The sequence below is a fragment of the Colias philodice genome, chromosome 12 (genome assembly GCF_061535455.1).
Source record: "Colias philodice isolate Cphi_HAF_F1 chromosome 12, ilColPhil1 Martin Lab GWU primary, whole genome shotgun sequence".
NCBI lineage: Eukaryota > Metazoa > Arthropoda > Insecta > Lepidoptera > Pieridae > Colias > Colias philodice.
In genome coordinates, this window is record NC_143097.1 from 1,347,539 (window position 1) to 1,365,220 (window position 17,682).

The 17,682-nt window shown below is 33.8% G+C and overlaps 1 protein-coding gene across 2 annotated transcripts in view; it reads right to left on the bottom strand.

Annotated features, from left to right (window-relative positions):
• The window catches only part of LPCAT (lysophosphatidylcholine acyltransferase), a 57,272-nt gene extending 40,490 nt beyond the window's left edge, over positions 1–16,782 (bottom strand). For both annotated transcript variants that reach the window (XM_089701286.1, XM_089701287.1), the window contains exons 1-2: positions 16,468–16,782; positions 3,887–4,032 (exon numbers count right to left, since the gene is read on the bottom strand). In XM_089701286.1, coding sequence (XP_089557412.1) covers positions 3,887–4,032; positions 16,468–16,596 — 275 coding nt within the window. In that variant the 5' untranslated portion in view covers positions 16,597–16,782. The remainder of the gene's footprint in view (positions 1–3,886; positions 4,033–16,467) is intronic.
• Positions 16,783–17,682: the final 900 nt, after the last annotated feature.

A 17,682-nucleotide genomic window follows, 5' to 3' on the forward strand; every position in this document is an offset into this window, starting at 1 on the left:
CTTACCCGATATGCACAGAAAATTTCATGAGAATCGGTCCACCCGTTTCGGAGGAGTATGCAGACTAACATTGTGACACGAGAATTTTATATATAAGAGATATAAGATTATAAAGAGGAAAGGTTTGTAATTATGTATGGATTTGTATGTATTGATTTTCATGCATAAACTACTGGACCGATTTTCATGAAATTTGGCACAGACAATATTTAGACCCTGAGAAAGAACATAGGAATGCGAAATATGTACCACGGGCGAAGCCGGGGCGGACCGCTAGTACTAGATAAAATTCTTAAATAAACAATAAAATTTATTTTCTGACGGAATGATACTGTAATCTTTTACAAAATGAAAATATATATTATGAAAATGAGAAATATTTTAAGAAGAAATAAACTGTTACTACTTACTATTAACATGTTCCTGTGTTCCTGATGACACCTATAGGTGTTGTTTTGATACGGAATTTAATAACAATTCATAACAATTCCCGTGACAACAACAATGTTGCTAAAATAACAATATGATTACTACTGTGAGATGAAATATTCTGTACCTGAGAGAGCGTGCCAATTTACAAAAAAGTATGATCACTCACAACGTAATTCGTGTAATTCGTGCCTATAACAACATTCCATCTCAAAGAAAATACATAAATTCATAAACGAATCCCAACAGAAGACATCTTACTAGTGCTGGAACACAAAGGATCAACTTGGATAGCCTTATAAAACTCTTCGTTTAGACGATTAACCGCTAAGGCAAATCATCTAAAGTTTGAGAAAGTTTATAGGGCTTCAATCCCAAGTCTCAACCCTTATAAAGACATCTATAAAGCTTATAAGAAAATATTCCAGTGAAGAAAGACGAAACTGCATTTTCTTGCGTAAAATTCTGTACTAGTATAACAGTAAAATTAGGTACTATAAGTTCAAAAAACTCTAAAATTCCTATGATACGAAGTACTGCCGATTATCATAATGCTGTTAGATTACGTCCATTGTTATTAAAACAATGATTACTATCATAAATAGCTCTATAATAAAGCAATTATCAAAATGTTGTTTCTTTTAATAAGTGAGTAAGGAAATACTTTGAAAGTATGTGCTATTCACGAGGCTATAGAACCAGTTCTACTGAAATTTCAAAATCTCTTAAGTTTCAAAAAATATGAAATTTTTTTATTTCGACATATGAGCTTGGCCTGCTTAAAAATGATATAGTTATTACATTCATGACCGTGGTTAACAACCGCATTATATTTTGCAGTTATATTATATGTAATTAAAACTCCAACGTCACTCTTAATTTTGAAGGTCAGACGAAATCTATAATATAAAAATGAATCCCAAAATGTGTTGGTAAGCGCATAACTCGAGAACGGCTGAACCGATTTCGATAATTCTTTTTTTATTATATTCCTTGAAGTACGAGGATGGTTTTTATGTAGAGAAAACGTAAATATGTACCACGGGCGAAGCCGGGGCGGACCGCTAGTTAATAATAAATTCCTTAATCATAATAAGAGCTTGAGCATTTACCTACCCAACTTGTACTTGAATATTTACTTTTATATTTAAAGTTCTATACGTGCCTTCATTTACTAACGTTTGAAGTTCTCGATTAACTTTCCTAATTACTACAACATATTACCAATGTTAATTAAACACGAGTGAGATTTCTACATATTATCTACCTACATCTCGTGAGTTACCTGTACCTTGAAAGTTAGTGGAGGTCTGCCAGAAGTAAATTCCTTCCATTTACTGGAAAATAACCAGACTTACGAGACTTATAGCATAAAGTTAAGAGGAAATTTAATTAGTACGCCATCTTCAGAAATAGTTGTTGAGCGCATGCTTCTTCGCAATGGCATGGCAAGAAACTGCGCGCGATCGAGAAAAATGGCGTGAACTCGTGTCGGAAGCCAAGACTCTGTTTGGGTCGCAGAGCTAGTTAAGTAAGTAAGTAAGCATGCTTCTTCGCGATTTGGGTCAAGCTTGTACCCGAGAATTTACAATATCGTGGAAGATTGACAAAGTATCATACGAACAACACCATCAGCTCATGTACCTAATCTTAGTGAATATTGTACATTGCAATCGCCATAGTCCTAAGGTATCTATCATTAATAATCCTTATGCTCCTGAATCCTATCGTTAAACACTAGATCAGACTTTTAATATAAATAAAGGTGGCAATAGCAAAAAACATAGATATAAAAGATCAGGTCTCACCCTAATGAAAACTTTGACCACCCAAATATGTACATTTTTCAATACTCTCTCTGATAAGAACAAATCAATTTGATCCGAATTTATCTGATTGTAATCACCAGCTTTTTCATTCACCGTTCAGCTAATTGCATTTCTGATTGACAATTCCATTTAACACTAAACTTTGTGAGGGCAATTTGAACCGCTCACTTTGATGGATCGAGTGAAATTAAACAGCCTGTATATGAACTTAATGGGACGTTGAGTGTAAATAATGTATTGAACTATCAGTATCAGGGACTGATAAGAAAACTATAAAATTACACTAATCTTACTATAGGTTATCTTATAACAGGTAATCAACGGTCGAAAATAAAACATGCAATTAATTACCTTTTGGTAATATGGTACCTACATACAAGAATAGGTATGATATGTCATAATAATATGAGAAAATATAATAAAATATCACGAGAGAAAATAGAACAAAAAGCTTTTACCTGCAAATCCGCATTGTCTAAATAAATCCTATTTTCTTATCAAAATGTACATGAATAGTAAAATATACATATATTATGTTCCTGTAATATGAGTAGATTACGATCGTTTCTATCGATAATAAAAGAAAACAATCGATCCATCCTTACATAATAAAAATTAATGTCTCAGTTCTCCTTCGTAATGAGATAATAAGCTATTTCATAATAGAATTAACATTAACAAATCCAAGGTAAAATAATGCATATCTCGAGTGCAATGTCGCGTAAACTAGTTCTTTAAAAAGTCTAGATTGATCTACAGAAAAATGTAAGAAGGAAGTAACCTTTTAAAAAATCATACCAAACCTTGAACAATTCCTTAATATTTGCAGATATTTTCCGTAAATAAGGAAGAGCCTCTAAAATACGGTTAAATCGTTTGTTCTAGAAATTAATCTTAAGGAGACACATTAACTATGTTTTATTGCGACCTAGATAATGAAGAGTAATATAGATTATGTGCATTATTTGACGATATTTCCGAAAACTACTTTTTGATATCATATTAGGTATAATCTCAAGATTAGCATTCTTCGTAATGATATTAGAAGATAATGAGTCATTATCGAAACTGTTAATTTTTATAGCTCAATTTTATGAGTCATACTTGAAACGAACACTATTTAACTTGACCTAAAATATAAAATTAAGCCTACATTAATTCCACAAAGTGTAATATCTAATGCATATTAGATGCAATATATATTTAACAATTATATTCATTGCATCTTCATAATAACGCAATAGCAACAATTCTATTATGAAAATCCTCGAAGGACCAATTATGAAATATATTACTTTACAAACTTATTTAATTTGTATGAGACTAAATAATTTCTTTTTTTATGCTTTATTTTAAGAAAGAGCAAGCAGTAGTAGACCACCTGATGTTAAGTGATCACCACCATCCCTAAAAACTAGTAGCATTGGTAGTTAGATTATAAGTCAGTCTTAGTATGGGACCCACTGTCTTACATTAATTGTAAAACATAAAATGGACAAATTTAATTATTTATTTAATATTTGAATTGCTTTCACGTTTTTCCATAAACCTATAAGTGTAAGTAACCTGTGAAGGGTCACAGGAAAGACATAACACGATATAACCTAAATCATTAGAAAGAAGTATACCTTCTCCATCCAGTCATAGGTTTGCTCCTCAAGTCCTCCTCGCTCAGACCATACAAGCCGATACACGCGAGGAACCATGCTGTCACGATCAGGTAGCATATCACGATCACTCGGAATGGCAGCAGGATCACCGTGAAGATCGCCGTCTGCAAATAAATATACCTATATGAGTTATTTGAAATGACAGAGTAATTAGTGACTATGATTATGGCTAGGGATATATCCTACAAGTTCCATATTCCTACATTACATACAAGCAGGTAATTGAGAGGGCATCGTGAAGGTATCGCATGAAAATACACGGGTTTAATAATAATAGCATTCATATTAGTTTAATCAATCACTAGTAGTTACGTATGAATTTAACATTATTGGATTTACCCCGTAATCCGGAATTACACTAATGCACAAATCATTCCAAAAAATATTCAAAACATAAGGGATTAGCAATTAATTATTTGAATTCATTATGCTTTGTATAGTCTGGTGCTCATATAGACATATTTACGTAAAATATACAGTTTTCTTATTATAGGCCAACTGGCGTTTTCTAATTTATCAAGTAAGTATCAGCACCCATATAAAAAGTAGCTTAAACCAGAATATTATGTCTCAGATGAAATTAATCTAGAATCTAGATTTGCGAGGCAGGTTTTGGAAGGTCATAACATCTATAAAATATCTTAGCTGCATTTCATCCAACAACCATTTTTAGGGTTCCGTAGCCAAAATGGCAAAAACGGAACCCTTATAGTTTCGTCATGTCCGTCTGTCCGTCTGTCCGTCTGTCCGTCTGTCACAGCCGATTTACTCGGAAACTATAAGTACTACAGTGATGAAATTTGATGGGAATATGTGTTGTATGAACCGCTACAAAAATATGACACTAAATAGTAAAAAAAAGAATTGGGGGTGGGGCCCCCCATACATGTAACTGAGGGATGAAATTTTTTTTTTCGATGTACATACCCGTGTGGGGTATCAATGGAAAGGTCTTTTAAAATGATATAAAGTTTTCTAAAAAACATTTTTCTTAAAGTGAACGGTTTTTGAGATATCAGCTCTCAAAGTCGTAAAAAGTATGTCCCCCCCCCTCTATTTTTATAACTACGGGGTATAAAATTCTAAAAAAAATAGAGGTGATGCATGCTAATTAACTCTTTCAACGATTTTTGGTTTGATCAAAGTATCTCTTATAGTTTTTGAGATAGGTTGATTTAACTGTAATTTATTATATTTGCTGCTACGGAACCCTTTGTGCGCGAGCCCGACTCGCACTTGGCCGGTTTTGTTGCTTTTTAGTTTTATAGCATTCAAATGCTATCCATGCTATATCGAATTGATCTATTATGATTGATTTTTTCTATCCTTCAAAAATTTCTCGACCACTTTTACGTTTACACGCATAAGCAATTCATCCAACCATCCATATTTACTGATGATTCCTGACATGTTCTTTTAAAACAAGATACATAGGATCGTGTAGGATCTTTATATTTATCTCAATAACAAATGATGTAATCTAGTTTTACACAAACCCACACGCTCTCAGTTACAACTGCACTTCGGTCAAATTATTTAAAAATACTCTTTGGCACTTGCGTCCGTAGCCATTTCGCTGTTGCGTGTAGACTGGCCTTCTGAAGTTTGAAATCCGGTCTTGACCGCGGCATGGAGGTCACAAATTAGAAACAATTATTGAATTACGAGGCGCGTATACATTTGTAATATTGTTGCTTAGAAACTGTATAGTTTATGCATCGGTATTAGTTCTTGCGTTGAAAAAGAATTGTAATATTTTGTTTACGGATAGTGTACCTATATATATCTTGATGATATTATTTACTAAATCGAAATGTGCAAATGAATAATTTCATACAATATTAATAGTGAGAGTTTAATGTACAAATAATTACAGAAAAACTTATTACAGAAGTTGTATGTTTCAGAAACTAATAATTATACGATGTTTTGTTAGTAAATACGTGTTAAATAATATTTATTAAGCAAGGTTTTTTTTTCTGTGTATAAAATAAAAATATAAACACAACTGTTTGTTTAAATCTATCTATAGGTATATATAAAACTCAAAGGTGACTGATATAGTGATCTATCGGGCTGAAATTTGGCATGCAGGTAGATGTTAGGACGTAGGCATCCGCTAAGAAAGGATTTCCCGAAATTCTTGCGGGAACGGGGAAAAACGGGGAGGAACGTACAAAGTCGTGGGCGGAAGCTAGTTTTTAGCATATAAACACGCGCCACATCACAAATAAACCGCAATTACCTATACATCTAATAAGATGTATAGGTAATTGCGGTAACTTAGCGTTATAACATACAATAGTATGTTATAACGCTAAGTTATAACGGTATAAATTTATATTATACACTATCTAGAAATAACAAATCATGTGTCGTACATTTTAACAGTTTTTCTATATCTAGTTTATTAATTTATGCATAACCCACATTCATAGATGCCTTATGCGGTCACTTGATTGAACGGTAATTTACATGTCGTAGTTAGATTTTTATTTATTTTCAAGTAATTTGCTTTTGATTGCCATTAGGTTGCCAACATATAGCCAATAATGATCGATGATTGCTGATTGTCTAGATTTTTTATATGATTGGCCGTAAGATTGGCCGCTACTCTGGCTTTCAAAGTAAAAAGTTACTTGGCTAATATCAGAATTCTGATCTTTTGGTGCTGGATAACTTGAAGCTATTTAAATTCATATATATCTTACTAGTAAAATTGGCCGGTACGAGGAATATTTGAGTTCTTGCAAAACGAGAATTTAAAACGAAAAAGGGTCATTTTAAGGCAAGGTTAAAATGTAAGAAAATTCGCATAACCTCTTAATACTGTATAATGCTGTTTTATGTTGAGTTATTTCCTTATTTACAACCAAATACTTACATAACCCACATTATAGCAGATTTATAACAAATATTGAATAATAATTCACGCATGCTTAACAATTTGAATAAACATGAGTTTTAATTAATTATTATTGTAAATTTTTCTGGAATTTTCTTTGCATGTTTTTTGCTTGTTTTATGATTTAGAACTTGAACTAATAGGTACAGTCATGGACATATTTAGAGGAACGGTACAAAAAAAGACAGATAGGAAGTTAAAATATTTTTCTATGTATGTACTTTTAAATATAAAAAATATATTACGCACTTTATTGAATTTAACATTTTGTTCCTGTAATTATGTTCATCTGTGTACTTTATCAGTTTATCTGTTATCACTAGGTTTAGCTGGGGTTAAAATAAAACTTTTTTTATTTGAACAAGCTTAATATGGATGAAGCGGCCATTTTCCTGAGTTTCATAAAAAAATACTTACATAATATTTAATCGTCGTCATTTTGTATAGCTGGTCTAATACTTATTCTATATCTCATCACTTTTATCTTATCAATAGAATATAAGAGCCTTTCGATACGTTTTCTCTTCATTGTAATCTTTGTCAGAAACTTGAAGATTCTTGATAAGATTCAATTGCCTTTCTATTGATAAAATGCTACTGTTTCCGACAAATAATAAGTAAGTTTATTTAATTCAATCCCTTAAAGTGGCGAAGTTATTGCAATTGCGGTAACTATACTAATCTATACTAATACTAGCGGTCCGCCCTGTCTTCGCCCGTGGTACATATGAAAAATAGATGTTGGCCGATTCTCAGACTTACCCGATATGCACAGAAAATTTCATGAGAATCGGTCCACCTGTTTCGGAGGAGTATGCAGACTAACATTGTGACACGAGAATTTTATATATGTATAAGAAGAAAGATTATAAAGATGAAGAGATTATTTGTTTGAATGAGCTAATCTCAAGAACTTACTGGTCCGATTTGAAAAATTATTTCGGTGTTGGATAGCCCATTTATCGAGGAAGGCTATAGGCTATATAAAATCACGCTAAGACCAACAGGAGCGGAGTCACGCGGGTGAAACCGCGGAGCGCAGCTCGTAATAACAGATTAAGTAGGTACCTATTCAAAATCATGTTTGATCCTAACTCAGACTATAATTTTGTAAACAATTGTGTCAAACAAGAAATGCGTTTAATTAATCACCTTTATTAATTCAACACATTCCTTTAGTCTTTACCAACATAGCCCAAATCATACAAGCATGTGTACCAACATTGCGTACAAATTATTGTGATATCCAACTATTACGCAACTAAAGAAAGTAACGTGTTTTCTAACCGATGGAGTACGTTATACAATGTTATTACTTACACTGCTCTCTTCCTCAATAGGTTCTGGAAAATTCTATAGAAGCACAAAGGATCGATCAATGAATTTTAAATGATAGAAAGCGGAGTAGGAACACGTATAGGTAGGTACCTACATTATACAACAAAATTTTTACTTTACTACCAGAATACAGAATAATGACGAGGTTTGAAGTACTTTTTTAAATAGTAGTGCATTATTAATAATCATCATCTTCTTCATCAGCCCATATATTACACTCCCAAGGCAGGGATACAGGCATGAGGTTACACGCTATAATTCATCATGCTTTGTAATATTTGGGGGAAAAATATTTTTCATTTTGTCAAAAGTTCACAAATCTAAACTACAATTTTTTAGATCATTTTTCCGTTTAAATTGAATATTGCAATAAATAATTGGATTGCTAAAACTTAGTTAGTTAGTCGCTGCAGGAATGAAATAGCCAATTAATTTATAAAAACTTTTTCTGTATTTTTACTCAGCGTTTACGTAAACGACGCTAGCTTTCAAAATTAGATTTATTTTCCCTGTTCACTATAATATTATAAAAAAGTAAAAGATTTTTTTTGTTGGAACTAAACCGATTTATAAATTTCCTTCGCCCGAAGAAAGCTGGCATAAGGCTGGCATAGACAACACATTTTTTTACAACGTTTGTTGCATCGTTTTTCTGTCAATAGCATATTACGGTACCATAAACAAAGGTTCTATGTAAATACTACAACACAATTAAATATTTATTATTAATATATTATAAACTTCATTTGTTTTATTTATTTGGAATACGGACTTGACACCAATTGCGATGATTTCAATCACATTAAACGAATTGCTTTTACACCACGCCGTATTATGAATGAAACTAGTTGTATTGGTATTGCTATAACAGGTATTTTGATTTGCACCTCGAATCTTTGGAGTTTGTTTAGAAAGTTTTAACTTCTCCAAATAAGTGAATATTCTAAGGAATGTGTATCGTAAATAGTAGTAGGAATCAAACAACGCAATGCACATTTTTCACGGATTTAAACCAGGTTTTATTCATCCTACCAAAAGTTTATCTAAGTCAATGACCACATTTGACGTAGAGCAGAGCATGATCATAAATAACTCATTTGTTTATACTTCCAAGTTCCATGGAAAAAAATCACGCTTTAAATCCGTTAAAAATGCAATAAACTGAACAATTCTAACAATGTACAACGATGACCTGCGTCACGGTATGACGGTAGGCTTTCCATGCGAAATTGTTCCATTGCCATCGAGGGAAAGTTGTTTTGGTTTGGCACTTTGGGATAATTTGCCTTGACGATTTTCGTATTAACGTATTGTCCATGCATTTACAATGTGATTACTGTTAAAGTTGTATGCAGTATGATATCCTTGGTTATCTAATACATATTATAAAGGCAAAAGTTTGTAAGGATGTATGGATGTATGGATGTATAGATGTACGGATGTATGGATGTTTGTTACTCTTTCACGTAAAAACTACTGAACCGATTACAATGAAATTTAGCACACATATAGAGGGTAACTTGGATTAACACATAGGATAGTTTTTATCCCGGAAATCCCACGGGAACGGGAACTATGCGGGTTTTCCTTTGCAAACGCGGGCGAAGCCGCGGGCGGAAATCTAGTAACTTTATAAGTATACACAAACCATATTAGTTTACGTTTTCTAATCTATCTAATAATCTACTTAATATTATAGGTGTGTTTGTTTGCTATTTGAACGCGCTAATCTTAAAAACTACGGGTCCGATATTAAAAATTATTTTACCGCTAGATGGTCCATTTATCGAGTAAGGCTAGATAAAGGCTTATAGATCATCACGATAAGACCAATAGGAGCGGAGCAATGCGGGCAAAACCACATGGCACAGCTAGTATAAGGAGAAATTAGATAGAACCTTAAAATATTGGTTCTTTACACAAAATATTTTAAAGACAGTCAAATGGGATATACAAATTACAAAGTATAGTAGCAGAATGAGGTGCAGGCAAGAGAAGCCACGTCAAAACGTTAGTTGTTTATTCGAGAGTTCTAATCTTTCTTATCTCTATAAATGATTAACATTCATCCGATAACTACTTCCTTGAAACCACTTTTGTTACTTTTATATTCTTGCATCTCTAATAGGTACCTCATACCGTTATAATTAGGCGTGGCAAATTGTAATTCAATTTCACACTATAGTTATAAGAAATGCATACATTTTAAGCTATAATTTTTATCGTAATATGTATGTTATTTAGTGAGCCGGAGCATGATAGCATCGTTAGATATATTATAATAACAACCACGGACCAGTGAATTTGGTTCGAATGTTCTGAAAATTAGAGCTATTTGTGATCGCAGACGAAAAGAGCTGGCTGAGTCATTTCCTTTACATATTTTAGTACTATATTTAGCCAATACACCAATTCTACAATTACATAGAAGTTTGAACTTATTCAAATATGTAAGCTGCAACATAAAAGTTTTAAAAAACGAAAAAATAAAGGCAAAAACGAATAAAATACGATTTATAAAAATTCTAAGGCCTTTCATTTTAAAATAAAACCCTTTTCCTAATTAATTATACATATAAAAGCGTTTCACGCTACACCGTGCCGGGACCGGGCCGTGCGGGCAGTAACTATTCTCTGTGGTGCGGGAGCCGGGATACAAATTACAAATGAAACAAAATCCATCAACATTTCTACGCCGTGGCCCGTCCGTGCACGGTCGAGCCACGGTCAGGCATGAAATAATATGAATCTCTTCATACAAAAAGTATACAATAATGTTTGAACGAGCCCCGGACGGGGCACGGCCCGTTCGCGAAACGGTGTGGCATAAATCATGCTTTAGTCTCATTGTATGAAAATTTAATGGTGTTCCTGCAAAAATAATTAATATACCTTTAAATAAATTAACTTCAAACTTATTTAACAGTATCGCAGTTTAAAATATATTAAACGAACGAAAATTGTAGAATACCATGAACTAATCGTTCTAATCGAAGTTCGTTTAACTTTACATAAGTCGAGTCTATAGATCAAATAATCTATTGTTAGACGTAACTTTTGATTTAATATTTTTGTGGATGAATAGTTGTCAATATAGCTGTCACTGTCACCTGTCAGAACATGCTTAGCTGTCGCATACTATAAATTGCCGCTTTCCTTTGACTCGGCGCGCATTCGTACGAATCGTGCCTAGGGGTTCGGACGCTGTTAATACGACGTTCGACCCAACTACCTTCACTTTGCTAATAGTCGTTGACTTGCTGGCTGCTGCGATTTGTTAATCAATTAGGTAGCTGTGTAGAATCGCAGTACATTCTAATTACATTTCAAACTAATATTTAACCCAGTCTCGCGTGTAATTTCTATTATCAGAATTGGGATAGAATTCAAGCCCACTATTTTTAAATGTGTTTATGTTTACGTAGTTTTGTAACTGGCATTTGTTTTTTTTTCGTGCGTTGTGTAAAGTAAAAGTTTGTTACGTGGATTATTGTAACGGGAATGTAGTCCATCGAAGAAATTGTGTGTGCTATCTGGGCTGCGGTCCAGTGTTTGTAATAAAAACCTCTCAGTTCACAGGTAAATTAGATTCAGGGATGCGAGGGCCCTACGAAGTAGTGAAAATCCTGCCTAGTGGTCGATACGAGTTGAAACTCGTTGTGGTGACTACGGAAAGGAGATTTAAGCCGCGGAACAGCATAATATGGTGCCCTGGCGTGGCGAGTGGTGTCCCGAAGCATGTGCCGAATTTTTTTGACGATGAGTGTTATTGGCTCGTAGTGATTCAAATCGCTAGTCGAACCCTGGCGTTGAGGTATTGTCTAGTCGCTGACGTATCGTAGTGATGTATTTCACTAGTCGTACGAGCGTAGATATACCGTCAAGTCGCCGTCTGTATGTCCGTAGTGAGTTGTCTCGCTAGTCGGATTTGAGCGTTGGATATTGTCTAGTCGCTGACGTATCGTAGTGATGTATTTCACTAGTCGTACGAGCGTAGATATACCGTCAAGTCGCCGTCTGTATGTCCGTAGTGAGTTGTCTCGCTAGTCGGATTTGAGCGTTGAGGTATTGTCTAGTCGCTGACGTATCGTAGTGATGTATTTCACTAGTCGTACGAGCGTAGATATACCGTCAAGTCGCCGTCTGTATGTCCGTAGTGAGTTGACTCGCTAGTCGGATTTGAGCGTTGAGGTATTGTCTAGTCGCTGTTTTACTAACGAGTGCGTAGAAAAGTATGGTCAGTGTGGCCGAGGCAGTGTGTTTTTGAAAACCCGAGATGAACTACCGTTGTATTGTAATACGAAAAAAGGCGTACGAGGACGTACGTTTGTCAGTATGGCCGTGTTAGACGTAACTTTTGATTTAATATTTTTTTGGATGAATAGTTGTCAATATAGCTGTCACTGTCACCTGTCAGAACATGCTTAGCTGTCGCATACTATAAATTGCCGCTTTCCTTTGACTCGGCGCGCATTCGTACGAATCGTGCCTAGGGGTTCGGACGCTGTTAATACGACGTTCGACCCAACTACCTTCACTTTGCTAATAGTCGTTGACTTGCTGCGATTTGTTAATCAATTAGGTAGCTGTGTAGAATCGCAGTACATTCTAATTACATTTCAAACTAATATTTAACCCAGTCTCGCGTGTAATTTCTATTACTATACATATAATAAATCTGTAGAAGGGTCATTTCTGTACATTGAAAATATTGAAAAAATAAATAGCAGGGGGTGTTACTGGATCGATACCAAACCCAAATATGTGAATAAAAAAATTTTTGTCTGTCTGTCTGTCTGTCTGTCTGTCTGTCTGTCTGTATGTGAAGACATCACGTGAAAACTACCGGTTCGATTTCGATGAAACTTGGTATAATTATACCTTATTATCCTGGGCGTAAAATAGGATATTTTTTATCCTGGAAAAATACGTAGAAAAAAAATTAATCTATATTTTTCAGTTTTATCCATAGACGTTGTTCTGTAGAACCGCGAACACGTTGCGTATTATTATAGGCCTAGCCGTATTTGGGTCCAATAGATATTTATAAGATGTCATTGTCAGAGTTACTCAAAATGGAGAAATAAACCATCCACGCGAAGACCGACATCCGCGCGGACGGAGTCGCGGGCGGAAGCTAGTGAGAAATAATATTATATGGCCTGATAAATTAAGCAAACAAAGCGATCGTTGAACTTTTATAAAAACGGACGAACAAACAAAATACGTCTTCATATGACGTTTTTGTGTAAATTTAATCGCAAACTTCATTACTTTTTGTCCGAAATAATAATAGTATGAGTACATCAAAATAAACTGCAAATTATGTGCAGTAATTGCCAAAATTGTAAATTATATTGCATCCTTCTTTGAGTTTTTATAGTGAAATCAATTTTGGTTTGTTAATATAAGAATACAAAATCATACGCATAAGGTTTCTATGCAATAATTTTATACATATGTCTCTTCCCCTTTCACACAAAATAAATATTATAATGACGTGATTTTGCATCTTTCGATATGTAGATGAGTTATGACCTAGACATGTGAGCATACATTTTGCCATCTAGTCCACTTTCATCATGGCATCGTCTACTTTTTGAGAAAAAAAGTACGTGTAGATTGTAGGTAGGTATTAACCGTTTCGTTTCCATAGCCTCTCGAAAAAACTAAAAGACCTGAAGAAAGACCTAGCTCAGGTATTGAAGTTCGGAGAAAAAAGCTTTCGAAGCTTTTTGTCCACACGTAATGTATCACAAGTACCACTACACCTACTTAAAGCGAAGCTAACTGTGTAAGAGCAAATGGAGTAAGTAATATAAGCAAACAATGTAACTACCTTTATTTACTGGTCTAGGTGCAAATAGGGCAAAAGAGCAATTTTTTAATAGAGTTTCTATTGTAGACTGGATGGCAATAATGGCAATTTTGTATATTTAGCATTGTATTAAATTATTTGTTTGTTATTAGTATCCATTGTAGCCGACGTCGCCGACGTCCTTTTTAATATCTAGGTAGGTATGTTTGAGATCAATTTGCTTGCCTGATAAGAGATCACTCCCTTTTTTTTTTTTTTTTTTTTATAGTGGGGAAATCTTCCAAAGATACCCACGGCCCCCGGGGAAGGAGTGATATGACTTATTATGTACTATTTTTAGTACAATTTTTCTATGTTGTATTTTTTTATCCACTTAAGAATACCGGCCTCTCAGGTTACAAAAAAAATTATAGCACTGAGCGCAATAAAGTAAAATTAGTAAACATGTTGCTCAAATTCTAAGAACTGAGAAAGCTTTTTAGAAAATTTACTTGCGAAAATGATTTAATTGAAGATTGCATTTTCATCTCTCTCAAAACATGGACATTTGCCTTGCCTTACCCAATATCTACTATTATAGGTAATTATTACATCCTTGTAGATTTCTATAGACATAACGATAGCGCAAGAAATATTCTTCATAGAAAAGCCATATTATCAAATAATATTTAAAAAGGTGTAAAAATATTATATTTTATTCTTTGCCTACTATGACGATGAAAGTTAAAATCGATGTATGTATTTATTTTATCGGTATTCTAGCTTTGATGCGGATTATTTCCAATTCCAAAAGAGTTGGCTAAATTACAACAAAAATTTCAGCGACACGTATTAGATAGGACGTGCCAGCTACGTACTTTTTATAAAAAAATAATTACTTCTGCCAAAATTAAATTACATTGTACACATGCGTATGCGCATGAAGTCGTTAGCTAGTCATTATAATATTTGGGCCACGCTTTGTAAAGAATATCTCTTACACATAATTACAAATATGTACCAATCTTTTCTTTTTTAACATGCTTATAATAGCTTCACTATAATGCTTGTATGTAACAGACTCCTTTAGACTCGATTTTGACCCATTTTAAACTTTAAACGTACAGATTTCATTCAAAATTTATACACATATGAAGGATCAGTGGCAAAACAATAATTCTATGTGTTTATGTAAATATAGGTACCTATTTTAGATTTTTTTTAACAGGTGTAAGTAGGTATTTATTATTATTTACAAACACATGTTAACCTTCCGCGTAGAGTATTAGCAGTGTTTATTTTTAGAGTTACTGCATCTCGGTATAATATAAGTCGATCGATACAATGTTACCGTTATAAATTTATGATAGCAACGTCCGCGTCTTAATTTTGTTCTTTGCGTTCTTTTTTTTGTATCCTCAAAGACGGAACATAGGTACCTATGTCAGCTATTGCAAGTGATCGATTTGTCAACGATTTGTCCCATCATAGAACCCAGTTGTATACCTAGTCTATGATGAAAAATTTGGGACAATTTTTAATCTGCGTAGGTCCAAAATAAAGAAGGAAAATCCTTTCGTCTGCGTCGGGACCTACCCACTCCTAGCCTTCCGCGTCGTTCGAAATTCAAAATCGTAGGTACATAAGTTTTTTTTTGTAAACAATGAACTACCTATAAATTAAATAAAAGTGTACACAGGTAGGTAAAAGGGTAAATTCGCCAATGCATCAATGTCAAGTTTGAAGAAAATATTAGTGAAATACCTATTAAGATTATTGTGGATGTCGCGAAATTATGTGATTAGCTCTTAGGATTAGCTATAACATGCCAACAAACTTTCACATTTATTACCTATATGTTCAAACAAGATATCTAACTTGTTTTCCTAACTTAAATTTCATTTTAGTGAAAAGTTCGCTCTCACCAAAAAGCCGGCACATTTTTTTAAATCTCGCTCGTATAAATGTAGACTAGACTTATGCCTATGCTCTTATGTTAGTAAGAATATTACAATAGCAGAAACAGTTAAAATTTATATTTTTTGTTATTGTTACGAAGATGCGATTGTCGCGAAAAATAAAATAGGTACATAGGTACCTAGCTGTATCCTTATTCGTATTCCCTTGTATGAAGTAACTGCCGAGCTACGCTATCCTTTTGAGTCCTAACATTAGGGTAGTATTGATTTTTTAGTCTGGAAAATCTAGCTCAACATGAATGAAATATCAAACAAATTTGAATCGAACACGCTCGCGGCGTGCGCGATTCATTTTCCAGATATTACTACAATACCGGTCCATTTTTTGTATGTAATATAATTGTGTTATAACGCAATAAATTCTGCTATATCTTGTTACACGAGAAATTAAATTATAATGCATGAATCGTTTTTATATAATTTTCTTTTCTACGTCCGAGCCTGCGCACATGTACATGCTAGCTTCACAGGCAAACAATAATAATGTTTCGTCGATACATAATTTCACAGATACACTTACCCTGATTTTATCGTAGGTGTTGTCTAATTCCAATTTGTGTACAAACGGATTTAAAATTTCGGCTCTCATGCCGTCGGACGAGAAAGTCCCCGTTCCACTATGCTTTTTACCATTCATTTTCACTTGCATCACCAAAACTTACGAACTTTAAAACTATTCTTACTTAGAGTGAGCAATAGAAACACATTTTAATCAACCATGAAACATAAAGTACGAGTACGCATACAGTTTCAAATAAAAACACGTAATTTTTAAATATGAAAATCCCGGTAACGTTCGACGTGCATCTTACCTCGAGTGAAAGCATAAACTGATTTGTTTTGTGAATGTACGCTTCGCTAAAAAATGTTGCGCCATTGGTCCAATATTTTGACAGCTTTCAGATTGCAATCGACCTGTTGCCGAGGCATCCCGACTAAGCACGAACGTCGAACGCAATATAACTTAACTTCCTCTACATCCTATTGCTGATCGAATGATGCACCGATGCACCTTGTTGCAGTGCGGCTTAATGATATAAAATTCATAAATTCGTTTTGTGTTCTACAAAGAATATGAAAGCTCATACGTTAAACAGTTATATATAATAACTTAAAATATTGCATGAAACATTCTTATTAAAATTAATTTTAAAGTATTAAGACGATACACAAAAAAAAATCCACTGCTTGGCGGGCGGAGTCTAATAGCTCGCTATCGCGAACGCGGGTGTGCGCGAAGTAATTCTTGCAAACTCACCGCGCTGCCGCTGGCCGACTCGGGACAAACATGTATGGAGTCGTCATACAGTTATAATATTGTTATACATTTATTCAATTGTTGATTTATTGGTTTTATTTTCTTGCTTATAAACAAATAATCTTCTTTCCAACAACTACTTAGACATTATTAATAATTATTATTATTTCGTAATGTTTACTTTATTACAAAATAATACAGGTTATAAATAATCTTTAAAATAACAAAAAATATTGTTACTCTGAAAAAATGAAATGGTAATCAATAACGCGGACTACTGAATTGATTTAGATAGAATTTGATGCTGACGTAGATATTACATCATGCCCAGAAATGAAAGGTACTATTTCTGAAAGAAGTTATAAACCCTAATTCTTCTCAGTCAAAGTCAAGAGTGGAAGATATCACTAATACAGTAAAACTGATGCGAAACTTTGGATGTTAATTTGTATATTTTTTTGTTAGTTGTTACTTAAT